Here is a 20,222-nt window from a genome sequence, read left to right on the forward strand (position 1 = left end):
CCATCAGACCTGGGATGAGCCTCCATTCCTGTACCATCAGACCTGGGATGAGCCTCCATTCCTGTACCATCAGACCTGGGATGAGCCTCTATTCCTGTACCATCAGACCTGGGATGAGCCTCCATTCCTGTACCATCAGACCTGGGATGAGCCTCCATTCCTGTACCATCAGACCTGGGATGAGCCTCCATTCCTGTACCATCAGACCTGGGATGAGCCTCCATTCCTGTACCATCAGACCTGGGATGAGCCTCCATTCCTGTACCATCAGACCTGGGATGAGCCTCCATTCCTGTACCATCAGACCTGGGATGAGCCTCCATTCCTGTACCATCAGACCTGGGATGAGCCTCCATTGCTGTACCATCAGACCTGGGATGAGCCTCCATTGCTGTACCATCAGACCTCGGATGAGCCCCAATGTCTTCACCTTCACTGCCTTGGTCAGTCTCAATTCCTGCACCCTTAGATCCCAGATCAGTTCCAATTTCTACACCTTCAGACTTCAAATCGGAACCAATTTATGCTCTATCAGACCCCATATTAAACAAAGTTCATGCTCCATAAAAAAAAACAGGAGTTTCAAATTTTATACCTGCTGAAGTCCATTCCACTAGGAGTAGGAAGAGTGTGGGCAGGTGGGCCTTTTCATTTTAAGATGTTCACAGCTGCAGGTGCATGTTAACATCAGTAATGTTAGGCAGGCCTCTCTGCACCTAAGGCCCACCTCCAGGATGGTTCAAAGGCTCAGGCTTTGTAATTGACAGCCTGGCCTGGTGAGCTGCCAATCACAGCCTTTGGCTGTGGCACTATATTAGCAGGATGCAGGCGCCGGACGGAGGATCCTTTTGGTCCTCTGGTGGGCCATGGGGAGCAGGAGAAACACCCCTCCAAGTGAGACAATTAAACCTGTTAGACTCCATGCATGGTTGCTCGCCTCTGTGTAGCATGCACTGGAAAAAAAATTGCTGCACACCACGTCTGGTCCTGAATCCTTTTATTTAAACATCCTAAAGTTACACGCACAGAACACTGACAAGTACAGATGTTTTACGGTTTTCACACAACTGTGCTTAATCATAACCAGGTCAGTCTGAGCCCATGCACATGCAACATGATGATTTTCCCAGATGACCATGAAATTGGGTTCCATTACGTGGTCACCCTGGCACTTGGGTTGCCTATCTCTGGTCTACAGATTGTAGTTAAGAAGAAGTTAATTCTAGAATCCATGTATATGAACCTGTAATAATACATGTTTGTATATTCTGTACACGCAGAGGGATGCCCTGGATGAAGAGATTCACATTGAATCCGAAGATCAGGGAATGTACAAGTTCATGTCAACTCCGCATCTCTTTAAACTTCTAGACTGTTTGCAGGAGTCGCATTCTTTTGCCAAAGCGTTCAATTCCAACAACGAGCAGAGGACGGCGCTGTGGAGAGCAGGTAAGGCACATGGGGCAGGATTGCATTTGGTGTCCCCTATAGGAAATGCAGAAGGGGAGTACTCATGATGGCTTTTTTCTTCTGTAGGCTTCAAGGGGAAATCCAAGCCCAACCTACTGAAGCAGGAGACCAGCAGCCTGGCCTGTTGTCTGCGGATACTATTCCGGATGTATACAGACCCACAGAGGCAAGACTCCTGGGATGTGATAGAGCAACGACTCTTAACGTAAGACTCTGTTGGCGAGCCCCCTATCTCCATTCTGTACATCCTACACAAGCGTTGTGCATTAGATATTCGCAACCTATAGAAAGCTTATCAAATGTTATGTCTAGGTATATCTCTAGACATTGAAGTATATAAAATGAAGCACAAAAGGAGAACAGAGCAGCTAGGAAACAAATTACACCCCCCCCCCTTTTATATCTATTCCCCGACATTAGTCTGTTTAAATTAGTCAATTAGTCACCCCCCCCCTCTTATATTCACCTACTTAGTCTGTATTAAAACAATGTTTCTCAATGGAGTAACTTCTTGCATTTTTTTTTAGGGAACCCCAATTTAAAACTCAAATTAAGTTGTCTTCTATAAATTGAAAGAGATGCATAGAGGGTGCTCGAAACAAAACATACATTTTAAGAAGTTTTGTTTCTCATTTTGTTTTTGTTTTTTTCAGTTTCAGTGGCAGCATCAGACCTTCAGACATGAGTGGTCCCTCCACAACAGCCCAAAAACCCTCACTTTAAGTCTAGGTCCACATCTGTGCGGATGGTTCCCACTGTGGAGCTGCAACCACCTGCACAGAAAAACGCACTGCGTGCGTGTGGGTGCCATTAATTCGAATGGCACGCTGCAAATACTGGAAATCGCACCTGCACTGGGAATCACACTGCACGTGCAGGCTGCGATTCCAGAACTGTTGCAGGGACCTTTTTTCCTACGTTTCAGGAGGCACAGCAGCCCATTCAAAAGAATGGGCTGCTGTGCATGCGCAAAACACAGCTCGCAGAGCCACATCAACCTACCCTTTAGTCAGTGCTAGGGTTATCCAATTAGCAGGGAGTTATATCTGTGCTAATGACCAAAGGGAGAAGGACCTTCTTAAATTGGTGGTCTGTGGCGAAGGGCTCCCTTACAAGAGAAGAGCTACTTTACAATGTCCATCCATGGAAAAGGGCCCCCTTACAACAGCTGTCGGTGGTAGAAGGGGCACCTTACATTGGCAGTCAGTTGAGGGGGCCCCCTTAAATGATTGGTGTCATTGTTACCTGAAATATGGGAGTAACTGCCCCTCTGGTCTCTCACAATTGGCTCTGGAGCTGTAGGCACTGTCAGGTGAATGGTTACTTCAGGGACCCCTGGCAACCTCTGGGGGAATCATAAGTTTCATGAAACGCTGCTTGAATAGGCTGCTTGCTATAATAACTATGACTCCGTCTTGGCTCAGATGCATCCTAGATTAAAGGTTCTCCCACAAGAAGAGACCCCATGTTCCCAGGTTGACGTCCTTAACTTTTGCAGGTTTTGGCATTGCTGCCATTATTGGGAAAGGAATACGTTCAAGTGGAATGCGGTCCATTTCCTTTCTAATGATCTCTGTGTCTGTCATTGCAGCGTGTGTAGCGAAGCCCTCACCTATTTTATCACTGTAAATTCAGAAAGTCATCGAGAGGCCTGGACCAATCTACTGATGTTACTTCTTACCAAAACCCTGAAAGTTACAGACGGGAAGGTAGGTGCAGTGATTGTATGATGACCCCCATCCTGTTCCTTGAGCAGTATCGGCCTCACAATTTCCTCCTCTGCACTGCCCATCCCTCATTCAGGCCTCTCGGGTCACCTTGTGACAGCAGAGTTGAAGGGAGTGTCCGTTCATCATGTCACTAATCTTACTTTTATAGCATGGGTCTTCAAACTACGGCCCTCCAGTTGTTCAGGAACTACAATTCCCATCATGCCTAGTCATGTCTGTGAATGTCAGAGTTGCTCAATGCCTCATGGGATGTGTAGTTTTGCAACAGCTGGAGGGCCGTAGTTTGAGGATCCCTGTTTTATAGAGTGCTGTGGAGTCAGTGCGTAGTATCATGGCAGAACGATCATGTGTGGTAAATTGTCCAATTTCTGTAGGCGATTTAACCTCCCAGTTTCAGGGCTCCTCCCTTTTTTGGCCGCCTACAAGGATGGATGAGACAATTATGTGAAGGAATCCTGCATTTCTTTAGATTTAATTGGGGACAACACAGACTTCTCTTCTGTGGATCCTCTGTCTCTGTTCCCACTGGCGCGATTTGGGATCCAACTTCTTAAGGCCCCAAGTCTCATGATGTGAAATCCCATGTTAGTCAGTGAGAGTTGTGTTAACACTACTGAAGTCGCTTCGAATTTAGAAAAGGTTCCTGTACTACTTCAAGGCAACTTCTATCTGACTAGTTCTCATAGACTTTAATGGAAGTCACCTTTTATTAAATTTTTACTTACCTAGGTGGATGCCGCATCGGACCCCCGGCGCCTTTGCACTGAAAAACAAGTGATCCGCCGATCACTCGGTTTTCAAAGCTCTGTGAGCAGAGAACTGCAGACTGTTGGTCACATCTCTCTACTCATCTTCCTCGCTCATTGGAGTGCTGAGCTGTGAAGGAGGCGGAGGCGTTCTTTTAGCGGTTCAGTCCAGGCACCTGGCAGATCCAGACTTCCGGGACTGATATCTGTGACGTCCGCAGAGAGCACAAAACGAATTGGACTCCTGTGATGCATAGGAGAAGCCCAGCCACACAAGCTTTGCCTGGACTTCTCCTTTTAAGATGAAAAGCCTTCTGTGTGCAGCAGCCCCCCTAATAATTACCTGAGCCCAATCTCTGTCCAGCGTTGTCCACGATTCAACCATCCAGGACTCTCCCTCCTGATTAGCTGAGACACAGCAGAGGCACTTTTTGCTCCCTCTGCCATCAATCAGTCAGTTAGCCAATCAGGAGAGGGGCAGGGCCAAACGGCAGCTCCGTGTCTCAATGGACACATGGAGCTGCAGCCCGGCTTGGGTGCCCCCATAGCAAGCTGCTTGCTGTGGGGGCACTTGACAGAAGAGAGGGACCAGGAGCACCAGAGAGGGACCCAAGGAGAGGAGGATCCAGGCTGCTCTGTGTAAATCCACTGCACAGCGCAGGTAAGTATAACTAACATGTTTGTTTTTATAGAAAAAAAAAAGTGAGACTTTACAATCGCTTTAAGATTTCTCAAAATCCTTTTCATCCGATTGGGGATTCAGCCTAGAGCATCTTAAAATAAATTGCAGAAATGCTCAGAACATCAATATTGAAGTTCGCAGATTATATCAATACAGTAATGATCTTCTAAAGCAGCCCCTCTATCCTGGTATGCTGATTCCTGACCCTCAGCTACTGGTTCCACCTGATCTCTTGTGAAAGGCCTTGCATTGTCTGCCCACTGCTCCACCTTTTGCGCGGTGCGTCCCTAACGTTTTCCTTTTTGTCTCTGCAGTTTAAGGCACACGCCTCCAAGTATTACCCCCAGCTGTGTGAGATCATGCAGTTTGATCTGATTCCCGAGCTGCGTGCAGTGCTGAGGAGGTTCTTCCTGCGGATTGGGGTCGTCTTTAAGATCTGGAGCCCAGAAGAGGAGCCACAGGTGAACAGCATGAGTCGGTTATGATTGGTGCTGCTGGGACAGTTATAGTGGATGGACAGTACAATGGCGAGTGCTGCTTGAAGACTGATTCCTCTGTGTGTTAGTCAGACAACCGGCCTACCTTTTCATCCAGTATTAGCCACCATGTCTGCCCCCAGCCCGGACTGTGGGCAACAGAGGTCAACCCCTCCCCCCTCCGCGGAACGTAGGTTTAGGAACTTGTCAAAGTGTCTCTTATGTTCTCCGCAGTGTTCATACGCGTTATAGTTCTTAGTTGGATGAAGATAAATCTTGAATTTTATTTTTTCTACTTTGGGAAAAGCTTTTCATAATCCTGATTTTACGCTTTTATTTATTGGTCACCCCATGATGACCTTGCCGTGTTACCAGATGAGGATTTGGGGTTTGTAATGTTAGATATTTATTGGTAAATGTCTACAACACTGTCATGTGTAGAGGTCTATGGTCAGGTTTATAGGAGGGGCCCCACTGGGTTCAGCAATTGTGTACCCTTCTGGATGTAACTGAGAAGTTGGCTAGGCAGTGCCACCTCCTGTGCATACAGCTCATAGGCACATCAGAATTACCCAGGCCTGATATACATTGGAGAAATCCACTTATTCATTTCTGTATTGAGGGGTCAGATCTGATAAGGACTCAAGGTTTCTTGCAAAAAAAGTAATTCCTGGAGATCCAATATATCACTCTTGCGCTCTGAGGGTATAGCCAGTGTGCATACACTCCAAAATTCATTCCCCGCACTCACACTTCTCCACCTATATACAGCCATTTATAATCCCCTGAACTGGGGTAGTGTCCAGCTAGAAATGTTGTAGAAGCTCTATACTGTACCTGGAAATGTATATACTGATCCAGTAGAACACCTTTCCCATTATGAGGGCCCCCTCCCCCAATTCCTGCACTCAATTTCTGGGTTTGCACACCTGCTGTGCCCATTATGAGGGGTTCCTACCATCCCTGCATTACGTTCCTAGGATCAACAAACTGGTTGTGCCCATTAATAAGGGTTCCCACCATCCCTGCTTTGATTTCCTGGGTCTCCTACCTGCTGTGCCCATTATCCCTGCTGGTTGTTTATTCTTATAGTGACTATAAAGGCAGAATCTGGAACACCCCAAGGTGGCTGGAGACACCCCGCCATGGGGCACCCAAAACTCCCAGCTGGACAGGAACAAAGCTGGGACTCATGGCAGAGGGGATATCTCAAGGTTGTAGTATTAAACTGCCATAACAGAAGCCACTCTAAGCCTGCAATATCAGTCTCCCAGGTTTGCACTCTATATTCAGGTGCTGGCAGAGAGACCATATCTCGCTCCAAAATATAATACGGCATGCAGGTACCGCTACACCCTGTATTTCACTCCAGTGTAAGGTAAATGAAAGACAGGCTTCTGCTCAAATCCCAGCCTATTAGTCGCTCCCCTCTGACATGTGTCACCCACACTGGGCTTAATTGTAGAGGCTCTGACGAAGCCCTAGTGTGGATGAAACATGTCGAGGGGAGTTACCAATGGGCAGGGAAGCCTGTCTGTCATTTACCTGAATCTGACATTCGTGTTAAATACAGCGTGTTGGCGGCACCTGCATGCCATATTGTAGTATCCAAGACTTTTAAGAAACAAGTTGATTTTTTGTGAATTTACATCTGCTAATATGGCAGCCCTCCACCTCCTGATTAAAAAAAAGGCTTCATAAAAGTGAAAACAAAAATGTAAATATACTTTTCCTACCTGTCTAGCTGAAGGTGACCTTACTGGATCACACCGCAGTATTCTGTTTAGTATCCTCAAAGGATCCTGCCCCCGGAACCGACTGAAGAATCGGCTTGGGGTGCTGACATCGCTGGGTCCCTGGACAGGTAAGCATCCGTTCATATTAAAAGTTGGCACCTGTAGTATTTATAGCTTCTGACTTAAAAAAATTTTTGCCCAGACTGGAGCTCCTCCTTAAGCAGGGGGTGGTAGTAAATGACGGACTCAGTTCAACCTTCATGGATAATATGTAAGTGTCTGGACAACTTTTTTTTCTGGTACAATCATTGCAAAAGAGAAAATACAACCCCAAAAGAGAAGGAGCCAGATAGAAGAAAGATGGTTCCTCCCAAGCAAGAGGGCAGAATAGATTACCCAGGAATACCCAAGTTGCTGGGTTGCAAAGCTAGAAGGGCAAAAGACCACCATGGGGCCCACGCCTTGAGGAGATTGGGGTGGGGGAGTCATGGAGGGTTCTGATCATCTTTTCATTGACCTTTAGGGTCGTCGGGATCCTCTTCACTTCCCCAAACAAATAGTTTATTTTCAGGCCCTGGCTATTGAATGCTTCAGAAAGACAACCAGCTTCCTGTCCTCCCCCTCCCATAGATATTTATTCTTTCTTCCCTGTGTGAACATTTCACATAAATTGGTGTTAATGTTATAAGGAAATTTCGATTTTAATGCTTTTGGTTTGGGTGGAGTGATCAGTGAATTTCTCATCGGTTTCCGGAGCAGCTCCACCTTCATCCATTTTTCCCACATCAGCCAGCAATTCTAAATGTTTTATTGCATCCATCCATACCCCTCTCCTGTGAGAATGATGCAGCGTACTGTGTGCAGTGTGTAGAGGGAACTGATGTGGCTGAAAAGGGAATTGTATTTCCAGCACCCTTTTGTGTGTCCAGCCGTATGACGTCCCCCACCCTGAGATTCCACATGGTACTATCAGCTGTGTGTGATGTCACCCCTGGCCGCATCTATTCCGTCCATTTTGGCAGTGTCCTGCTAACGCTCTGCTGCACATGACCACATCTTATGCCTTCTGTTTATTATGTGTAGGCCAACAGCTCTACTATCCAGGTGTAGTCCTAGGTAACCACATCTCATCCCCCCCAGCCCTGTTTACCACCTCTTAACACATCCATACTGCACATCTCCTGCTACATTCCTGTCCTCATGCCACATATGCTCCCCACACCTCTCCAAGGCTCGGTTTTACACTAGTGTGACTTGTGACACTGGGGGGGTTGATTTACTAAAGGCAAATCCACTGTGCAGGTGGAAGTGCAGTTGCTGTAGATCTGAGGAAAATAAAAAACTGAATTTTTGCTTGTACATGATTGGATGATAAAATCAGCAGATCTACCCCCCAGTTCAGATCTTCTTCTCCTCTCCCCCACCCCCGTTCAGATCTATTTCTCCTCTCCCTTCCCCCCCCCCCCCGTTCAGATCTTCTTCTCCCTCCCTCCCCCCCCCCCCCTGTTCAGATCTTCTTCTCCCTCCCCCCCCCCCGTTCAGATCTTCTTCTCCCTCCCCCCCCCCCCCCCCGTTCAGATCTTCTTCTCCTCTCCCCCCCCCCCCCCGTTCAGATCTTCTTCTCCTCTCCCCCCCCCCCGTTCAGATCTTCTTCTCCTCTCCCCCCCGTTCAGATCTTCTTCTCCCTCCCTCCCCCCCGTTCAGATCTTCTTCTCCCTCCCCCCCCCCCCCGTCATATCTTCTTCTCCCTCCTCCCCCCCCCCGTCATATCTTCTTCTCCCTCCTCCCCCCCCCCGTCATATCTTCTTCTCCCTCCTCCCCCCCCCCCGTCATATCTTCTTCTCCCCCCCCCCCCCCCCCCCCCCCCGTCATATCTTCTTCTCCCTCCCCCCCCCCCCCCCCCGTTCAGATCTTCTTCTCCCTCCCCCCCCCCCCGTTCAGATCTTCTTCTCCCTCCCCCCCCCCCCCGTTCAGATCTTCTTCTCCCTCCCCCCCCCCCCCCCGTTCAGATCTTCTTCTCCCTTCCCCCCCCCCCCCATTCAGATCTTCTTCTCCCTTCCCCCCCCCGTTCAGATCTTCTCCCCGCCCCCCCTGTTTGGATCTTCCTCTCCCTTCCCCCCAGTTCAGATCTACAGCGACTGCACTTCCAAGTGCAGTACTTGTAGTACAAAATTTGCCTTTAGTAAATCAACCCCATAGTCACATGACGACAAGTCCAAACCCATTTATTCCTATGGCACCCGTTCTCATCTATGTGGCTCAGTCACACCGTTTTCATATTTTGATGCGACCTTAGAGTCACATAAGCTCTAATATTGCACAGAAGTTGCTCGACAGTGGGGGGGTCGTACTGGTGAGAACCAAGCCTTATGCATCTGATCTGCAAATGACACTGGTAACTACTTCACTGCATGTTGATCAAGCCTTTGCACACTGAACGGTTTCCATCTTGGAAAATTACAGTGAATACAGCTGACCTCGATGAGTGGTCATGTGAGACTCATATATGGGGCTAGTCAGATCGGTGGCTTCTCCCATTGTTCGGGACATATTATTATCATCATCGTCATTATTAGGATTCTTGTACCTCAGTCTATATCAATCTATGTATAATACCCCCCCCCCCCCATATAATGTGTAAATTTATTCTTTTCTCTGATTTTAATTTGCTCTAAACTTAGTGATGTGACCGATTCTGGATGTAAACTTTCTGAATGATAAAAGGCTGTAAAGTTTTCTATGTAAGATATTATAATGTATCATATTGTTATAATATATTCTGCTTTAATCGGGTGATAAATCGATCAATAAAGCTTTAATGGTGATTGTGGGGGGCTTTCTTCCTGAACACGCCAGATGTCACTGCTATGAGAACGAAGAGCGAGGCTCCTGCTTCCAAGAGATTGATTCCTCATCACTAGCGTGGCAGATATGATGAAGAGTGCCTGTCTTCTGTGTCTTCACACCTTTTGTGCTTTAACAAGAATAAAACAATTCTGGGGGGGGGGGGGGACACAGTGCCACATCTCAGCACAACTGTCCAAAAACATATTTGGTAATCAATTGATTCCATTAATAAGCGACTGTAAGGGCTCCATGATAGAGGCAACATTTAGCACAATTATACAAGTATAAAAAATACAAACTGCACAAATTTAAAGTACAAATTATATTAGTCACAACTTGTTAAAATGACAACTAAAGTGGGGAATTTTTTTTTTTTTGATTTTTTTTTTTTTGATCCCCTGCAGATTTTGTAAGTTTGCCCACCTACAAGGAAATGAAGGGCCTATCATTTTTATCAGAGGTGTATTTTATATGACAGAGACAGAATATCAACCAAAAATACAGAACAAACACATAATAAAAATGTTATAAATTGAGTTGCAGGTCAGTGAGTAAAATAAGTATTTGATCCCCAAGAAAAACATGACGTAGTACTTGGTGGAGAAAGCCTTTTTGGCAAGCAAAGAGGTGAGACGTTTCTGGTAGTTGGTGACCAGGTTTGCACACATCTCAGGAGGGATTTTGGTCCACTCTTCTTTACAGATCTTCTCTAAATCCTTAAAATTGATGTCCAGTCAAAAATAAAAAATAAATGTTTATTATATGTAAAATCTTTTTGACATTATTCATTTTCCTATAGCGGTTTACGTCGCTTACAAAGTCTAATCAAAGCCAATCGTCTTCGTCCTGTACTTCAGGGACAACCTTACTTCCTTATTTCAGAATTCTGCATGGGGGCCTCTCACTTCCTGAAAACGTTGTCCTTCTCTACTACATGCCCCATCCCCACCCCTCCTCTCCTTTTTAGACAGACATGCCCAGCCTCAGCCCCATCCTTCCTTCTCAGATCTCCTCCTGTCTTCATAGCCTCCTTTTTTGAATAGTAGTTTCTCCTTAGAGGGGGGAGGGCAGGCTTTGGAAGTATGTTCTGTTTGTTAGAAACTGTAATAGATTACAATGCAACATGCTGCAAACTTTCTACAGTATACAACCATGTGGGTGGCACTGTGTGCATAGTGTGGCCCTGTGATGTCATGGTGTGGCACTGTGATGGGCACTGTGTGCATAGTGTGGCCCTGTGATGGCATGGTGTGGCACTGTGATGGGCACTGTGTGCATAGTGTGGCCCTGTGATGGCATGGTGTGGCACTGTGATGGGCACTGTGTGCATAGTGTGGCCCTGTGATGGCATGGTGTGGCACTGTGATGGGCACTGTGCGCATAGTGTAGGGAGATCAAATAATAATTTTCCCCACTGTATCTCCATGAGGCTCCCCTCCTCTGGTCCTGTGTCTGAGGTTCCCCCTGGACTTCCCTCCTTTGGTTAAGTATCTGAGGTTGACCCTGCTTATTTATGGCTCAACATTTCTTGGAAGGTGTCAGTGGTTCCCCCTGGGCTTCTAAAGGTGTTCCCTTCATCTTGTTGGATATGTGAAGCTCCCCCTGCACCTTTCATAAGGTTCCCTCCTTTGGTTGGGTGACTGAGGTTGGGCTATTTTGGCCCTCTGTTCCTCTGATTAGGCGTCAGAGGTTCCTACTGTGATCCTAGGCACCCACCTTCTCTAGTTGAGTTGTGGTAATGTGATACTGCGCTGTCCTAAAAGTAAAAAAGGCCCCTGGAAGACGTCGGTTGTGACGAAACGGCGTAGGGAGGAGCGACGTGCTGACGTCACCGTGTACTGCGCTGGACCCGGAAGACATGGGCAGCATCTAATTGAGCCGGCCGGCTTGTTTATTTTAACCTGAACGCTTATGAGAGAATATGTGTGTAAGTGCATTTCTTTATTTTTAATAAATTGTTGTATCTACGAATTACACTATGGAGGCATTCTTGTTTTGTAGTTCCAAAATATCTGGGGTGCCAAGGTTTACCACCACTGCTCTAGGAGTGGTTCCATGGTCCCCCTTGGTTATATCTCAGAGGGTAACCCTACTGCTGGTGGATGTGTGAAGTTCTCCCCTGGCTTTGATGGTGCTGTCCTCCTCTGTGTGTCTGAAGGCCCCCTGCGTTTCTTTGTTTCTTCCTTCTTCTGATGCTAGTTTCGAGAGCCCTCTGGATGCCTATGGGCTTTTACATCTAAGCCTGGATTCTACGGCACTTCCATTCTTTGTCAGGTGACTGAGGTTATCAGGCACTTCCACCTCTGGTTGAGTGTCTAAAGAAGCCTTTCTCAATCTTTGTTTTATCATGGAGGATTGTTTAATGGTTTTCAGGTCTTGGGAACTAATGCCAAAAATGATGTTTATATCCTACAGCAGTGATGGCGAACCTTGGCACTCCAAATGTTTTGAAACTACATTTCCCATGATGCTCATCTACACTTCAGCATGCAAGAGCATCATGGGAAATGTAGTTCCAAAACATCTGGGGTGCCAAGGTTCACCATCACTGTCCTACAGTGTTGTAAGTAAGATGTTTTATATTGTAGATATAATAGTCACCAAAAGAATACGACTCGTCTAAAGTGTTTGACACCCAAAATTAATCGTTTTATGAAGTTCACCTGCAGTATTTGACATTATTTCCAATGCTCATTGAGAAATGAAAACAAAAAATATCAACTAGAAAAGTAACAAAGACATGTCTTCTTTCATTGCTGGTCCATGAAAAAGGGCCTCTTTACAGTGGGAAGAAGGCGGCTCCATTATTGGTTAGTGGGAAAAATAGATCCTTTACAAATGGCTAAAAACATCTTGAGAACCAACAGCAGCGACCCTACTGGAGCTATGCCGTTGACCTTGCCAAGTTGCGTTGACCTTGCCAAGTTGCGTTGACCTTGCCAAGTTGCGTTGACCTTGCCAAGTTGCGTTGACCTTGCCAAGTTGCGTTGACCTTGGAACTTATATAGGCAGCATCGGGGACTAGGTCGGTCTGCTAAATGGTTGAGAATAATAAACACAAAAGCTGCAAACTCATTCCAAACTCAATCTAACAAAAATTGGTGGTGTTGTGTATTCACAAAAAAAGTGAGATACCAGTAAAATTTAATTACAAAACTGTAGGTCTGCCACACAATAGAAAAATATATTCTTTATGTGCTGAGAATCCTCCGTGTACCACTTCTAATGACAAGTCACTCCTCTTCTACCTGAAAATAACTACTTTTTTTTTTTTTTTTTGAGTGGTCCTAAAACTCTCATTGGTAATACTTAACCACTTTCAGACCGGACCATTTTGCTGGCTTAAGACCAGACCCCTTTTTGCCATTCGGCACTGTGTCGATTTAACTGACAATTGCGTGGTCGTGCGACGTGGCTCCCAAACAAAATTGATGTCCTTTTTTTTTTTTCCCACAAATGGCTTCCTTTTGGTGGTATTTGATCACCCCTGCGGTTTTTATTTTTTGTGCTATAAACAAAAATAGAGTGACAATTTTTTTAAAAAAAGCCAAATTTTTTACTTTTTGTTATAATAAATATCTCCCAAAAATATATAAAAAACATGTTTTTTTCCCCTCAGTTTAGGCCGATACACATTCTTCTACATATTCTTGGTAAAAAAAATCGCAATAAGCGATTGATTGGTTTGCGCAAAAGTTATAGCGTTTACAAAATAGGGGATCATTTTATGGCATTTTTATTTATTTATTTATTTTTATTGTGATTGCGACGTTATGGCGGACACATTGGACATTTTTGACACATTTTTGGGACCATTGTCATTTATCCACTTGAGACCCACGCAATAGCCGAATGACGGCTACAGCGCGGACCTCCTTTGCCGGGACTATGTCTATTGACGTCCCGTGCATGAGCGGCCTGCGCCCCCCCTGTGATCGGCGAGTCTGAGACTCGCCTGATCACCGATCCGAGCTGATCATGTGATACAACAGAGCCGGTAATCGGCTGTTATTCCGCCTCGCGCTGACAGAAAAAAAAAAGCCGATCACCGGTGGCCGTGATTGGGACATCAGTCCCGATCACGGCCAGCCCTGCCAGTGCCCACCTGCCACCTCAATAAAAAAAATAAGTGTCCCCTGTCAGTGCCACCCAGCAGTGCCCACAATCTGCATCAACAAAGGTGCTGCACCCCAGTGCCACATATCCGTGCCCATCAGTGTCATCTACCAGTGCCACATATCCGTGCCCATCAGTGTCATCTACCAGTGCCCATCAGTGCTGCCCAGCAGTGCCACCTATCAGTGCCCATCAGTCCCATCTATCAGTGGTACCCATCGGTGCCGCCTCATCAGCGCACTTCAATGAAGGAGAAAAATGACCTGTTTGCTAAATTTTATAACAAACTATTAAACATGATTTTTTATTTATTTTTTTTGCATCTTTTTTTTGTTTAGCAAAAAATAAAACTCCCAGCTGTAATTAAATACCACCAACAGAAAGCCCTTATTTGTGGGGGAAAAAAAAAATGATAAAAATTTCATTTGGGTACGGTGTTGTATGCCCGCACAATTGTCATTCAAAGTGCATCAGCGCTGAAAGCTGAAAATTGGTCTGGGCAGGAGGGGGGTTTAAGTGCCCAGTAAGCAAGTGGTTATACAGCAATCAGTGCTATACAAATGCATTGATTCCTGTGTAAATGACATGACAGTGAAGGGGTTAACCAGGGGGTGGCAGTGTAGGGGTTAAGTGTTCCTAGGGGCCTGTTACTAACTGTGGGGGGACTGGGCTTTGTGTTAGTGAACACTGATCTCTGCTCCAATCACATGGAGCAGAGATCAGCGCCACTTGTTGCTAGGCAGAACGGGGAGATGCTGTTACAACGGCATCTCCCCGTTCAGCCGCCCCGTGAGATGGCTGTGGGTATTCCCGCAGCGATTGAGTCCGCAGGACCCGAGACCGGACTCACGGGGGTCCCGACCGGCACTCACGCGATGGCAGGGCGGCGTTTAAAAATGGACGTACCTGTATGCCAATATGGCTGCCCGTGCCATTCTGCTGATGTAAATCGGCGTGCGCTGATCGGGAACTGGTTAAATTCTTCAATTGGGGGAAATGGATGGAAAGATTCTGTTTCTCTCATCAACAATCCATATGGTGAAAGCACAACAGACATTAAGCAAATAACATATATAGTTCCAGACCCCTTGGACTTACCGTGCTCTGCCTCCACTAGACTTCCCTCACTCTGCCTCTTCCAGACCCCCTAGACTTCCCTCACTCTGCCTCTTCCAGACCCCCTAGACTTCCCTCACTCTGCCTCTTCCACCCCCTAGACTTCCCTCACTCTGCCTCTTCCACCCCCTAGACTTCCCTCACTCTGCCTCTTCCACCCCCCCTAGACTTCCCTCACTCTGCCTCTTCCACACCCCCTAGACTTCCCTCACTCTGCCTCTTCCACACCCCCTAGACTTCCCTCACTCTGCCTCTTCCACACCCCCTAGACTTCCCTCACTCTGCCTCTTCCACACCCCCTAGACTTCCCTCACTCTGCCTCTTCCACACCCCCTAGACTTCCCTCACTCTGCCTCTTCCACACCCCCTAGACTTCCCTCACTCTGCCTCTTCCACACCCCCTAGACTTCCCTCACTCTGCCTCTTCCACACCCCCTAGACTTCCCTCACTCTGCCTCTTCCACACCCCCTAGACTTCCCTCACTCTGCCTCTTCCACACCCCCTAGACTTCCCTCACTCTGCCTCTTCCACACCCCCTAGACTTCCCTCACTCTGCCTCTTCCACACCCCCTAGACTTCCCTCACTCTGCCTCTTCCACACCCCCTAGACTTCCCTCACTCTGCCTCTTCCACACCCCCTAGACTTCCCTCACTCTGCCTCTTCCACACCCCCTAGACTTCCCTCACTCTGCCTCTTCCACACCCCCTAGACTTCCCTCACTCTGCCTCTTCCACACCCCCTAGACTTCCCTCACTCTGCCTCTTCCACACCCCCTAGACTTCCCTCACTCTGCCTCTTCCACACCCCCTAGACTTCCCTCACTCTGCCTCTTCCACACCCCCTAGACTTCCCTCACTCTGCCTCTTCCACACCCCCTAGACTTCCCTCACTCTGCCTCTTCCACACCCCCTAGACTTCCCTCACTCTGCCTCTTCCACACCCCCTAGACTTCCCTCACTCTGCTTCCTCCAGATCCCCTAGACTTCCCTCACTCTGCTTCCTCCAGATCCCCTAGACTTCCCTCACTCTGCCTCCTCCAGACCCTCTAGACTTTCTGCACTCTGCCACGCAACTGGAATACAAAGGTAGAGCTCTGATGTGATGGAGGACTGTATGGTTGGTGACTTTGATAGGACTCATTATGGGGGGGGGGAACTGTGATGAGGAAAACTTCTTATGTGAACTTGATTTCAGTGACAGGAAGAAGAACAGGCTGGCAGGATCCGCAAGGATTTACACCTCGTTCATTTATCAAATTATTTAAAATTACAAAAACTTTTCTAGAATCTAATCTATGGAATAATTTCCTGCGGCTCAAGATGTTATACGACACCAACATAAATATACAAAAAGGGAGCTGCGCTAAATATGTTACTACACACTATCTTACATCTCAAGCAAAAATGTACTGCAGAAATTCATAAATGAATATGGATTGTGACAATATAATAAAAAGATGAAATGTCAATACTTTTTCGTGATATAAAGAACAAGTGCTCTTAATTAGATAAATATATAGAAAAACTAAGTTAAGATCCGATTTAACAGACTCAATAACTAAATCATGTGACTACAAGAAAAAAATCCACAAATGGTGATAACGTATAGTAATCTAAAACCAAAACATGTGCAAAAAAGTCCATTTAAGGATCTGTGACTTTTCAATGGTGATATATATAGCGCCGGATCCTCCACAGTAAGTGACATGTGAAAAAAAAAGCTCCACCACAGAAAGTACTGCCGCTTACCGGAACAAGGTGGTCCCTTACTACAGGGGGCCACACTAAGCAGATGGCTGTAACCCCAGCCCGGGATATCTCTGGTATACAGGGGGATCCTCAGTCTCAGTGGGAATGGTCCGCAGGTAGGTATGTTCAAATACGTTGCAAATTCCCCATAAACAAATAAAGGCTCACATAGTGTAAAACCCTTTTAACCACTTCATGCCCGCGCTATAGCCAAAAGACGGCTACAGCGCGGACGCTAACGGCCGGGAGGCCGTCCCTGGACGTCCTCCTGTTTACTTCCGCAATGTGCGCCGCCGCGGGCACGCATCGGGGAAGTGCTGTGCTGGCCATGTCCCCCAGACACAGCCAGTCACAGATCGCTGTAAATGGCCAATCACAGCGGCCGTTTACATCGTGATCGGCGTTCCCAATGAGAGATGATCTCATATGTAAACATATGAGATCATCTCTCATCGCCGGCTCTCCCTCCTCACACAGACAGCGTGTCAGGAGGGAGAAATGAGCGGTCAGTGTAAAAAATAAAAATACAGTGCCCATCTGTCCCCACTGCCACCTGTGTTTGTTAACCCCTTATGACCACTTTAACCTACAGGTAAGTCTAGATTAAGGCTTACCTGTAGGTGCAAGAAATATCTCCCATGCCTAAAAGGTTTAGGAGATATTTGCAAGAATAGCGGCACCGTAGACATCGGGCGCAGGCGCACTGAGCGTGCCGTTTGTGGCTGCACCAGCGCGCATGCGCGGGAGTGACACCATCGTAGCTCCGGGCAGTCAGGGTGCTGGAGCCGCGATACCCGGAAGTCACTCCGGGTATCATGGCGGCGACGGAGGTGGTGACCGAGGACCGCTGCTGGGGCTTCGATCTCAGATAAGTAATTCAGAATGAGCTAGTATGCTATGCATACTAGCTCATTATGCCTTTGCCTTGCAGGGTGTCTTTTTTTTTTTTTTTTTTTTCTTAAGATGCGTTACCCCCCTCTTTAAATTTATTATAAAATTAATAGACAAATGGACACTTACAAGCGTGGAAATATTACAGCATAAACGTGAGGCGGCCGGCCTTGCAAACAGCCCGTAGCTTCTGGGACTAAGCGTGTAGCGGTGACGTCATTACGTCGCTCCTCCTCCCAAGGATACAAAACAAAACAACTAGTCCAAAAGAAAAGACAGGAGTACCCTCAATGCGCAAAAGCTGCTACTTTAAATGAAATGAGATATATATATATATATGTATATATATATGTATGTATATATATATATATAAGTAATTACAATATAGGTTAAAGTAAATAGTATCCCTGATTAAATAAACACTACAAGGCCTCGTTCACACCTATGCGAATTAGATGCGGGTTTTCAGCATCCAATTCGCATAGCAGGAGAATGTGACTGGCTTCCTATGGAGCCGGTTCACATATCTCCGTTGCGGCTGCGGAGCGCACTGTACAAAAACGCTGTGCGTTTCAGGGCCGAATTCGTCCCTGAAGCGGGGAACAGGGACGCTCAGCGCTCCTGTGCGATCCTCAGCACGTTATAGTGTGAACCCGGCCTAAATCAGTGAACCCAGTGACAGGTGATGGTGAATAAACCTCATACATTAATAAACAAATAAAAAAGAAAGCCCATGATTAAACAGCCCATCAATTAAACCAGGATGTTTTAAATTTAAAAAAAATGAATACAATTGTCCTGATGTGATGAGATCTTCAAAGCTTTCACCACACCACGTGCAATCATCGTGTTGTCACTCCCTATTGGTTATATACTAAATAACGGTTCTTTGCACTCTCATGCTCGGCAAACCCTCAAAGCGGGCGAAGCATCCAATGATATCCTGACATGACAACCGATATCATACATAAAAACAAAGGTGCTCCAATAGTGCAGTATCGTTATGAAAAATGTATTTCAATTAAAAAGCTTCAAACATTGCACTCACATGAGATAAGATCAAATAAAGCGTAGAAACATCCATTTGCAGCAGCAAGTACATAGTTGCCAAAATATAATTTGGGACACTTTTTTGGCAGTAGGCGGAGTAGTGTTATAATTAGGGGGCGGGGCATGCAGGTTATAGGTGTGGCATAGAAAAGGGCGACAATGTGGTGCGCGCAGCTTGCTGCGGCACAATATGGGCGTGGTTTACGTAAAATAGTGGGTGTGGCTTACATGGGGCGTGGCTCCAAGGGGTGTGGTTAGAGTCTGAGATGAATGCGGGATGGAGAGGGAAAGGAGGGGGGATGGAGAGGGAAAGGAGGTGGGGAGAGGGAAAGGAGGGACAGCAGCCCCCCGATCCAAACCACAATAGCAATATGTGTTTTCCAGAGTTTGACAATCAGCAGATAAAGATACTTCAAATACCTGGTGTTAGAGCTTCAATCATCCCGGCGCCATGATTGTTGTAGTGTCAGGATGATTGAAGCGCATTATTTCTATTATTACATTGTAATATGAAATGAAATCATTCAACTCACCATAATGCAGAATCAGTGGGAGCCATGAGCGTTTCAATAGCCATGTTGCCTGCCACCAGATTCCATCAGGTGTCCCAAGTGGAGTCTGTCCTTACATCAGGTGCCCCATCAGAGGAGGTACCTTCCTCACATCTGTGTCCATCAGCGGAGCCCCTCCTTACATCTGGTGCCCCTCTGACATCCAGACTGGCCCCCCCACATCCACAGACTGCCACCCCCGATATCCACAGTCTGGCCCCCACATACGGCACAGACTGGCCCCCACATCCACAGACTGGCCCCCACATACTGCACAGACTGCCCCCGACTTCGCTGTCCTCCAGACGCGGCAAGCTGTCGTGGCGCGGAATGACTTTGAACTGTGGCGCCGCCCACACTGCACTTCACAGACACTGTCAGCGGGGGTGGGCGGCGCTGCAGCATCTGAGCTCTACTGAAGACCAGCTTCTGGTCTTCTTTAAAATGGCAGCCGGCCGCGGACTTCTAGCGCCCGGAAGCAGCGAAAAACGGGACAAACCGAATTTCTCGGGACAAAATTAAATCGGGACCAATGTCCTAATCCCGGGAATGTCCCGGGAAATTCGGGACAGTTGGCAACTATGCAAGTACTGGTGAATTGTGGGCACAGCGTGTGTGAACTGAACCTCACCAGCGAGAGATCGCGCCCCCTGGCACGTCACCTCCGGTATATCGTCAAGCATTAACAAATGGTTGCCGTACAGCCAACCTCCCAACGTTTCGTCAACATGACTTACTCATGGAATTGGCTGTATGGCACGGCTACCTCCCTTTTATCGTGTCCCCTCAAATAATGTGCATTTTATATATATCTATATAGATCAGACCAAAATGAGAGACGAATGAGGAGGAATGAGGAACAGAGAGACATTGCTCCAAATCAGGGACAGTTGGGAACTATTATGCAACATTTAAACAGTCCAATGGACTTCCAAATCCTCTATTTCACCAGATATGCTCCGTTCCCTGTTAAAAATAACTGTGAAATGCAAAACTCCGCTGGGTGTAACAAGATGTCCGCTTGGAACCTTCTCGTATCGTTACTATGGAAGAGTGTGGGG

The 20,222-nt window shown here is 46.9% G+C and overlaps 1 protein-coding gene across 2 annotated transcripts in view; it reads left to right on the forward strand.

The window, feature by feature from the left end:
* ARFGEF2 (ARF guanine nucleotide exchange factor 2) overlaps nt 1-5,399 on the forward strand; it is a 69,526-nt gene extending 64,127 nt beyond the window's left edge. For both annotated transcript variants that reach the window (XM_077458793.1, XM_077458794.1), the window contains exons 36-39: nt 1,281-1,449; nt 1,537-1,675; nt 3,062-3,179; nt 4,943-5,399. In XM_077458793.1, the coding sequence (XP_077314919.1) occupies nt 1,281-1,449; nt 1,537-1,675; nt 3,062-3,179; nt 4,943-5,113 (597 nt within the window). In that variant the 3' untranslated portion in view covers nt 5,114-5,399. The remainder of the gene's footprint in view (nt 1-1,280; nt 1,450-1,536; nt 1,676-3,061; nt 3,180-4,942) is intronic.
* The last annotated feature ends 14,823 nt before the right edge of the window (nt 5,400-20,222 follow it).

This window comes from Lithobates pipiens, unplaced genomic scaffold (genome assembly GCF_037356315.1).
Source record: "Lithobates pipiens isolate NorthernLeopardFrog02 unplaced genomic scaffold, aLitPip1_a1.2 Scaffold_28, whole genome shotgun sequence".
Taxonomy (NCBI): Eukaryota; Metazoa; Chordata; class Amphibia; order Anura; family Ranidae; genus Lithobates; species Lithobates pipiens.